Source organism: Chrysochloris asiatica, unplaced genomic scaffold, assembly GCF_000296735.1.
Source record: "Chrysochloris asiatica unplaced genomic scaffold, ChrAsi1.0 scaffold00314, whole genome shotgun sequence".
NCBI classification, from domain to species: Eukaryota; Metazoa; Chordata; class Mammalia; order Afrosoricida; family Chrysochloridae; genus Chrysochloris; species Chrysochloris asiatica.
Genome location: NW_006408832.1, coordinates 1,433,569 through 1,444,005, shown reverse-complemented (window position 1 = coordinate 1,444,005; position 10,437 = coordinate 1,433,569). Strand labels below are relative to the sequence as shown.

Sequence of the window (10,437 nt, the reverse complement as noted above, 5' to 3'; positions counted from 1 at the left end):
CAAGGTTCCATCCAGATTTAGATGACTGCATGGGATGAGGGATATCACTACTGATGTCTGATGGATCTTGGCTGAAAGCAGAGACCACCAGAAAGATATTCCTTCACCTGTGCTTTACTTACTATGCAAAGGCTTTTGACAAGCTATGGCTAATGTTGTAAAGAATGCGTATTCCAGAACATTTAATTGTGCTCATGAGAAACCTGTCCATATACCAAGAGGCCATCGTTGGAACAGAACAAGGGGACAGTGAATGGTTTAAAGCCAGAAAAGATGTATGCCAAGGTTATATTCTCTCATCATACTTATTTAATATGTATGAGAGAAAATAATTTTTAAAACTGGATTAGATGAAGAACACAGCATTAGGATTGGAGGAAGACTCATTAACAACCTGCAATATGCAGATAGTACAACTTTGTTTGCTGAAGCGAAGAGGACTTAAAATACTTACTGATGAAGATAAAGACTAAAGTCTTTGGTATGGGTTGCACCGCAATATAAAGAAAACAAACATCCTCCCCACTGGACCAGTAAATAGCATCCTGATAAATGGAGAAAAGACTGAAGTTGGCAAAGACTTTGTTTTCCTTGGATCCACAATCAACACTCATGGAAGCAGCAGTCAGAAATCAAATGATGTACTGCAGTAGTGTTGCACAAGAACACTTCAAAGTGTCAAGAGCAAAGATGTCAGTTTGAGGATTAAGATGGGTCTGACCCAAGCCATGGTATTTTCAACAACCTCATATGCATGTGAAAGTAAGACAATTAATAAGGAAGACCATCGAATTGGTGTATTTGAGTTATGGAGTTGGAGAAAAATATTAAAAGTACCATGTTGTTGTTGTTAAGTGCCATCGAGTCTGTTCCAACCCACAGTGACCCTGTATAGGGTTTCTGAAGAGCTGGTGAGCTTGAAGTGCCAATCTGTGGTTCAAAGTGACTTTGCAGTCCAGCGCATTAATCCACAGCACCACACCAGGACTCCAAAAGTGCCATGGACTGCCAGAAAAACAAACAAATCTGTCTTGAAAATACAGCCAGAATACTCCTCAGAAGTCTGGATGGCCAGACTTTGTCTCTCGTACTTTGGGATATATGGTCAGAAGGGACCAGTCCCTGGAGGGTCTGACGAGGAGAAAGCCACCCTAGGAGATGGATTGGCACCGTGGCAGCAGCAATGGAACCAAACACGACCACGGTCGTGAGGATGAAGCAGAATCAGGCAGGGTTTCCTTCTGTCGTGCACAGGGTTGCTGTGAATCAGAACTGACTGACGGCACCTAACATCACGGACTCCCGTTGTAGCGCTGTGGGTAAAGCACTGGACCTCAAGGTCAGTTTGAACCACAGGATCAGCAGTTCAAACTCACCAGCTACTGCTTGGAAACCCTGTGCAAGGTCGCTTTGAGTCGGAAACAACCCAGCTGTACTTAACAACAACAACACACACAGGGATACACAGACATATACACTGTACAAACATCTGCACACACATATCAGGCCCAGACACACATAAACATGGGCACACATACACTCAGATACACATATTTTGTACCTGCACATACATCATGAACACACATAGATTCACAGATACACATACACGTACCTGCGTGCACATTGTGGGTGCACAGACCTGGACACACATCCATTCACATATCCACATACATGCACCTGCAAATCAGGGGCACAGACACGTGAACACAAACATGCATACACTCACAGATATACATGCATGTATCTGCACACACATCAGGAGCACAGGGATCTATGTTAACACAGGCACACATACACTCCTAGATATACATGCATGTGCTACACAGAGACACATGTGAACATGGACACATCCAGAGATAGACATGCATGTGGGCACAAACACACACATGCACATGTTCACACATTCACACAAGACATGTACACATTCCCACACCTAGAGATACACCGATACACATGTACATACACACAGGCACCCATGAATAAAGAAACACACACAGACATGCTTCCATGTACACCTATCCTCACATGTACATGAGTCTCCCCTCTCCATTAGGGTTTCTCCTTGGGGCCCTGTTGTCCCCCACCCATCCTTTCTCCTGGAACAACCTGCTCCTTGGAACTGAAATCTGAGTCCCATGCCCACCCCACCCACCCATTCTCTCCATACTGCCCCACCCTCCCAGGCCCCCAAAGCCCATGACTCCCAACTTGATTCTGGCTCACAGTGACCGTGCCATATGGTTTCCAAGGCTGTGGGTCTGTATGGAAGCAGATCTTTCAGAGAGCAGCCCAGCTCTTAGCCACTGCCCCACGGGGGCAGGCTCCTTCCCCCAGTCCCTTATGCAAGGCCAGCTCACATTACAGAATTAGTGTAATGGTGGGGAGCCTTCCTAATCCACACACAATAGCTGGCCCTCCCCTAGCCCGGCTCCAGGAGGCCTTTGTTCTTGATCCTGTTGGACTGCAGGTAGGCTTGACTGGACCCAGCTGTCTGGAACTGGCTGCATGGTTTGAGGTGCCCTCTGCCCCCTTGCAGGAGGCCCCATGGCGGGGCAGGACAGAGCCAGAGCCAACGGCAGCAAGGAACTGGTTCTAGGTCGGCTAGACAAGAAGCCTGGGCCAGCAGAGGGGTCATCTCAGCCATGGAGACCCCCAGAGCCTCAGGAAAGGAGGAACCCACAGGGAAGACTTGTTTTAAACATGTTATTCTCCGTCGGGCGGTGGGGACGGCATCACAGGAACACTGACCCACCCCTCTGTTTGGCCTGTACCAATTCCTTAAATCAAGCTGGACCACAATTTCCCAGGGTCATGACACCAAGATACCCACCCCATCCATGGTCGGCTCAGGCTCCTGGACACTGGCCACACAGGGGACTTCTGGGGACCAAAGGATCCAGGGGTAGAGGTGGGACAGAGTATCTTCTTCCTCAGGGCAGGCTTTGCCTGGTAACTACAGCCATCCTGAGTGACAGGAGATGGCCCGGGAATCAGAAGGTCCCTGGGTCAAGTGAGGGTGGCCATCTTGCCCAGCCTAGCAGTAACTGGGCTCCCAGTGGACTCCCTGAACTGCCTTATCAGTAGGTTTGTTCAGACCATTCAAAATGGTCAAGTACTCTCTTCCCAATCCCAGTCCCCAGACACCATCTTTGCCACACATGACCTCTCACAGCCAGCCCTGCTCACAGAGCCCAGCCTCCTGTCCCGGCCAGCACTGCTGCCCCATGGGTAAGGGGACAGGCGCATTCTGCAGGGATCCAGAGCTGGGACCCAAGGGGAACACTGAACATGTGACAAGATGGTGCCAACCTGCACAGATGGCCGTGGGAGCTTCCAGCCTCAGCTGGGGGCAGGTGTGGCACCCATCAGGGTTGCGGGCGTGCCTCGCCATCTGCTTGCTTTAAGCTCCCCACCCCCAGACACACACAGAGTGAGCCTTTTGTCTCAGGCAATACTTTAATTCTCTGAAAAATAGCCCTGCCTGAGTCACACAGCTGGGACTGCGAGACAACGCTCGCCAGGCAACGCCTCGGTGCTCATGGCCACCACCTGGCCACTTGATTGGTTTCCTGTGGCTGCTGCAACACAAACCTCACAAGTGGGGGTGCTTTCAAGGGCAGACATCCCAGAATCAGCCTGATGGATCCCCAACACACTCAGGTACTGGCCGCCTAGGCATTTTGGTAAACCAGAGTTAGCAAGGGAAGACCAAGGTCACCATCTTAGCAGCACCACCAATGTAGGTCGGAAGCCCTGAGGAACCAGACGCCCCCACCGAAACCCGTGCTCTAAACAGGGCAGATCTCAGGAGTGATGGGGGGAAGGGGGCGCTACAAATGGGATCGTGGCTCAAGAGACAAGTTGGGAGGAGCCCGGATTTTGCCTTCTCCCGAGTGGGCACCCTGCCCAAGACATGCCCAGAGGAGATCTGGCTTCCCAAAGGAACAGGAGAGAGGGATCCACAGGCTTCCCTGTACACGCAACAGTGTGCTGAGGGCGCCCCTCTCCCCCCACCCACCTCCCAGAGTGCTCTTGTGCTCCGCCTAGCCCAGCTGGTCAATGCCGGTTCCATGGGGGAGGAGGCCCGCGCACGCGCCTCTGGTCCAGGAGCCACCAAAGCGCACTGATGGAGCGGCACAGGGCGACGCTGAGCGTGCTCCCACAGGAAGGAGCCACCAACCCCCGTGTAAACCGGTGGGCCCCCCTCCAGGCCCTCAGGCCTGGGAGGGCAGCATCTTGTAGGGGTTCAAGATGCCTTTGGGGTCCAGCAGGGCCTTGAGCCCCCGCATGAGCTGTATGGCAGAGGGTGGCTTGCTGTAACCCAGGACGTCCCTCTTGCGGAAGCCTAGGCCATGTTCGGCGCTTACGCTGCCACGCTGTCCCGCTGTCCACTCGTACACATACGGCTCCAGCGCCCCCAGGAGCCCAGGGCTGAAGGCCTCCGATGTCACGTTCAGGTGTAGGTTGCCGTCCCCTGTGAAGACACAGCAGATGGATTGGCAAGTGGGTGGACCCAAGACCCCAAGCCCACCCCACCTCCATCCACCCTGCCCCTCCTTCCCCAAAACTCTCTCCAGTCACCAAGATCCTTTTCCAAGGCCCCTCTGGCCCTGTGATTCCTTCCAAAGCCCCCCAAGCCCTCCCCAGCCAGGAAGTCCCTAGTGCCGTTGAGACGGCGCACGGTATCTCCAGAAACAGCTGCTCCCAGATTTCAGAGCCCCCACTTCTGCCCCTAAAATCACTTGGAGAGCCCCCACCACCAGGATTTCCCTCCCCAGGTCCCCCAGTGACCTCACCCACCCTACCAGTAGTGGGGCAGAGACAAGGGGCTTGTGGATATAGAATAGGAGACTCCTGCCTCAGGCTCCCCATAAAGACCCCCACTGATGTCAGAACCTGCTCAGGTGAAGGCCTGGCAAGCCGGATGTGGTACAGGAAGGGGCAGGCTGGGGGTGAAGAGAGGGCCTCCCCTCTGAAGTGCCAAGAGTTGTGGGGAGGTAGTGAGCCTCGGAGGTGGACATTCAGGGGCAGACAGGCATGAAGTGTGCACGGCCCCAGGACAGGGTGTGCGCAGGTCACAAAGAGAGAACCCAGAAGCTGAAAGGGCCCATGGAGGGGGAAGGGGCCAGGGAGGGGGCTGCCCGCGGATGGCAGCAGAAGAGGGGGCTGAGAGAGCCGCTCAAATAGCAGATGGAATCGAAGAATGGCTGTCCAGTATATCAGAGAGCTTCATAAGGACAAGGCTCACAAATCTGCCAAGGCAGACCCGCGGAGCCTGGAGCTAGTGCCTCCTCCTCTGATGTGGTCTTGCAAGCCTCCACCCTCTGGCCTCCCCAGGATCTGCTAAATGTGGGGAGCCTGACACAGAGCCCGCTCACTAAAAGGAGAGCCCACCTGATAGATGGTCAGGATAGATGGTCAGTGACCTAAAACAACCCCCACCAAGGATCCCTCGGCAAGGAACGTGACAGAGGAAGGAGAAATCTCCACCCACCAGCTCCATGCAGGTCTGCAGCCAGGATCCATCCTGCCTCCTGGGCACAAAGATCCCCAGCAGAAAGTATGAAGAGTAAAGAGGATCCAAGGAGCTCTGGAGCTCTGGTAGCGTAGTGGTTACGAATCGGGCTGCGAGCCACAAGGTCAGCAGTTCGAAACTACCAGCCGCTCCGTGGGAAACTACCAGCCGCTCCGTGGGAAACTACCAGCCGCTCCGTGGGAGAAAGATGAGACTTTCTGCTCCAGTAAAGATTTACAGCCTTGGAAACCCTGTACAGCGTCGCTATGGGTTGGAACCGACTCCATAGCACACAACAACAACGAGGGCCTAGCTAGGAGGCCTCTTGGCCTCTGGAAGAGGCAAACCAAATACTCTCTTAAAGAAGCACCTTCAACCAAAGCCCCAAATAACTTCCCACAGACAGACGTCTAAGAAATTGGAGCCCAGGTAAAAACCACACACCTAAGAAAACAAGTCACATGAGCAAGACACAACACAATCAGGCCCCCAAAGACTACATACGGGAGCTTCCAGAAACAGAACACAAAGTACACTTCATCTGTTGTTGTTCTTAAGTGCCACCGAGTTGGTTCCAACTCACATCAACCCAGTCTACAGCGGCTGGTGAGCTTGAACTACTGACGTTGTGGTTCACACCGACCTTACAGTCTAGCACATTAACCAGCAGTGCCACACCAGGACTCCATAATAAAGTACAATCGCCACAAAACTAACGAAGTTTTAAATGCCCAAGGAATTCTCTTGAAAAATAGAACTGTTGAAATGTAGACGCCACACAGTATGGTGTGGGAATGACTTAATCTGACCCTTCTAGTCTCGTGGCAGAAGATGAGCCTCTCAGGTGAGAAGGCATTCGGCACTCAAAATGTGCCTGAGGAAGAGCTGCCTCCTCAAGGTAGAACTGACCTTAATGACATGGATGGAGTTAAGCTTTCAGGACCTTCGTGTTCTGATGTGGTACAACTGAAATGAAAAGAAACAGCTACAAACATCCATTGTTCATCAGAACATGTAATGTGTAAGAAGCAGGAATCTCGGAAAATTAGAAGTTGTCAAGAATGAAATGTATGAAGATTAGTATCTTAGGTATTGTGGTGTTGTTGTTGTTGTTGTTGTTGACTGCCGCTTCTATGAGAGAAGTCTTGGTGTGATGCTATAGGATAAGTACTGGACTGCAAGGTCGGTTTGAACCTTAAGGTGGTCGTTCAAACCCATCAGTCACTCCTCAGAAACCCCATACAGGGTTGCTGGGAGTCCAGATTGAGTTGACACTCAACAATGACAGCTTCCATAAGAGCTGATTGTGGATCCAAGTAAAATGAAGTCCTCGACAATTTTAATCTTTTCTCTGTTTATCATGAAGTTATTTATTGGTCCAGTGGTGAGGCTTTTTGTTTTCTTACATTGAGATGCAATCCATACTGAAGGCTGTAGTCTTTGATCTTCATCAGCAGGTATTTCATTCAAGTCCTCTTAGCTTCCAGCAAGTAAGATTGTGTCATCGGCACATCACAGGATGTTAATGAGCCTTCCTTCAATCCTGATGCTACTTTCTTCTTCATATGCCCAGCTTTTCAGATTATTTGTTCAGCACACAGACTGAATAAGTATGATGAAAATATACAACTCTGGAGCACACCTTTCCTGATTTCAGCCATTCAGTTTACCACCTCCCTTATTTTTGTTCTATGTACAAGATTCTTTATGAACATAAATTATGTGTTCTGGAACTCCTGTTCATTGCAATATTACACATAGTTTGCTATGATCCATGCAGTCGAATACCTCTGCTAGTCAATAAAGCACAAGTAAACCTAATTTTGGTATTCTCTGCATTTAGCCAAGATTCATCCATCTGACATCAGCAATGATATGTATTATTGCATGTTCTTGTCTGAATTGGGCTTGAATTTCTAGCACCTCTCTGTTGATGTACTGCTGCAATTATTAAATTATCTCCAGCATAATTATTTTCAGAAAAAATACTGAATTATCTTCGGCATGATTTTACTTGCATGTGGTATTAATGATATAGCTAGATGATTTCCACATTCCATTGGGCCACGTTTCTTTCAAATGAGCACAAATATGGATCTCATTCAATCGGTTGGCCAGGTGGCTGTCTTCCACATTTCTTGGCTTAGATGAGCGGATGCCCAGACCTCCAGTGCTACATTAGTTTGTTTGAAAGTTTTCCATTTGTATTCCCTCAATTCCTGGAGTTTTTTCAGCAATGCATTTAGTGCAGCTTGGACTTCTTCCTTCTATTCCATCGGTTCTTGATTGTATGGTACTTACTGAACATAAATCAATTATTTTTGGTATAGTGACTGTATTCCTTCCATATTCTTGTGATACTTCCTGAGACATTCAATGTTTTACCCATAGAATCCTTCAGTATTGCAACCCAAGACTTGACATTTTTCTTCAGTAGTTTCAGCTTGAGAATTGCTGAACCTATTCTTCCCTTTTGGTTTTCGGACCCCAGTTTTGCACACTTAATTATCATGCTGATCTCCTCAGGTTTTTTTTTAGTCGGCTCTTTTACTTCCTCTTTTCTTCTAGTCACTTTCACTTCTCTGTGCTCAGAGACAAGTTTCAGAGTCTCTCTTCTGATGTCTGTTTTGGTCCTTTCCTTCTTTCTTTCTCTCTTCCTTATCTTTTTAATTCATTTTTCCTTTTTTAAAAAAAAAAACTTTTCATGTGAACTGAGTGGAGACTTACAGAGCAGAACATCAGCTTTACATTCCACTAATCATAGACTTCATTTCTTTTCCAGCAGATTGCAGTCTTTCCTGTCTGTTTAATGCCCTTTTGCTTTCTTCCTGTATGATGTTCCTAATGTCATCCCACAAACTTTACTGGTCTTCAGTCAGTAGTGTCTAATGCATCAAATCTGTTCTTGAAATGGTCTCTAAATTCAGATGGACTATTCTCCAAGTCTTATTTTGTCTCTTGTGTACTGGCTTTACTAATTTTTGTCAGCTTCACTCTGAACTTGCATATGAGCAATTGAAGGTCTGGTCCAAAGTCAGCCATTGATCTTGTTTTGGTAGCTGATATGGAGCTTCTCCAGCATCTATACCCATTGTTGTTGTTGTTGTTGTTGTTATTGTTAGGTGCCATCGAGTTGGTACTGACTCATAGCGACCCTATCACAACAGAACGAAACACTGATCAATCCTGGGCCAACCTCATAATTGTTGCCACGCTGAGCCCACTGATGCTGCCACTTTGCCAATCCATCTCATTGGGGGTCTTCCTCTTTCTCTGACCCTCCTCCTTACCAAACATGATATCCTTCTCTAGTGACTGGTCCCTCCTGACAATATGTCTGAAGTATGAGAGATGAAGTTTGGCCATCCTGGCCTCCATGGAGCACTCTGGCTGTACTTCTTCCAACACCGATCTGTTGGTTCTTTTGACAGCCCATGGCACTTTCAGTATTCTCCTCCAACACCATAACTCAAAAGTATCAATTCTTCTACGATCTTCCATATTTACTGTCCAGCTTTCACATCCATATGAAGTCATTGGAAATACCATGGCTTGGGTCAGGTGCACACCTTAGACCTCAAGCTGACATCTTTGCTCTTCAACACTTTCAAAAGGTCTTGTGCAGCAGATTTGCCTAATGCAATAGTCATTTGATTTCTTGACTGTTGCTTCCTTGAGTGTTGACAGTTGATCCAAGAAGAATGAAGTCCTTGACAGCTTCAATCTTTTCTCCACTGATAAGAATGTTGTTTATTGGTCCAGTGGTGAGGATTTTTGTTTTCTTTATGTTGAGATGCAATCCATACCGAAGGCTGTGCTCTATGATCTTCATCAGTAAATGTTTTAAGTCCTCTTCACTTTCAGTAAGCAAGGTTGTATCATCTGCATATCACAGGTTGTTAATGAGTCCTCCTCCAATCCTGATGCCACGTTTTTCTTCATAGAACCCAGCTTCTAGGGTCATTTGCTCAGCTTACAGATTGAATAAATAATGGTGAAAGAATATAACCCTGTCGCACACCTTTTTTCATTTTAAACCATTCAGTGTTCCCATGTTCTGTTTGAACAGCTGCCTCTTGGTCCATGTACAGATTCCTCATGAGCACAATTAAGTGTTCTGGAATACTCATACTTCGCAATGTCCATAGATTGTCATGATCCACACAATCGAAAGCCTTTGCGTAGTCGATTTGATTCCTTTGTATTCTGTCCGGTGAGATTTCACATGTACAGTTCCTGTCTATGTTGTTGAAAAAAAGGTATTGGCAATGATTAAGTCATGATGTGACACTGTAGGATAAACACTAGACTGCTAACCACAAGAGAGATGGTTCAAACCCTCCAGACTCCCTGAAAATCCTATACAGGGTCAGTAGGAGCCAAAACCAACTCTACGGCATGACACAACAACACGTACATGTGAAAGTTGGACAATGAATAAAGTAGGCCACAGAACTGATGCACTTCAACAATGGTGTTGACGAAGAGTAATGAACATACCTGGACTCATAGAAGAGCAAACCAACCTGTGTTGGAAGAAGTACAGTCAGAATGCTCCTTGGAAGCCAGGATGGTAAGATTTTACCTCTAGTACTCTGAACTTGTTACCAAGGTGGACCGTCCCCTGGAGACGGACAGCACCCTTGGTAAAGTGGAAGGTCAGCAAACAAAAAGAAGACCCACAAGGAGATGGATTGACACAGTAGTTGCAACAATTGTGAGGATGGCAAAGGACCAGGCAGTGTTTCCTTATGCTTTCCTAATGCACTGGGTCTCTATGACCAGGCGGTGTTTCCTCATACTATGCACTGGGTCTCTATGACCAGGCGGTGTTTCCTCATACTATGCACTGGGTCTCTATGACCAGGCGGTGTTTCCTCATACTGTGCGCAGGGTCTCTATGACCAGGCGGTGTTTCCTCA

At 48.1% G+C, this 10,437-nt stretch overlaps 1 protein-coding gene across 1 annotated transcript in view; it reads right to left on the bottom strand.

The window, feature by feature from the left end:
• Positions 1 to 4,214: 4,214 nt before the first annotated feature.
• D2HGDH (D-2-hydroxyglutarate dehydrogenase) overlaps positions 4,215 to 10,437 on the bottom strand; it is a 43,580-nt gene continuing 37,357 nt past the window's right edge. Inside the window, exon 9 of the mRNA XM_006875235.1 lies at positions 4,215 to 4,474. Coding sequence (XP_006875297.1) covers positions 4,215 to 4,474 — 260 coding nt within the window. The remainder of the gene's footprint in view (positions 4,475 to 10,437) is intronic.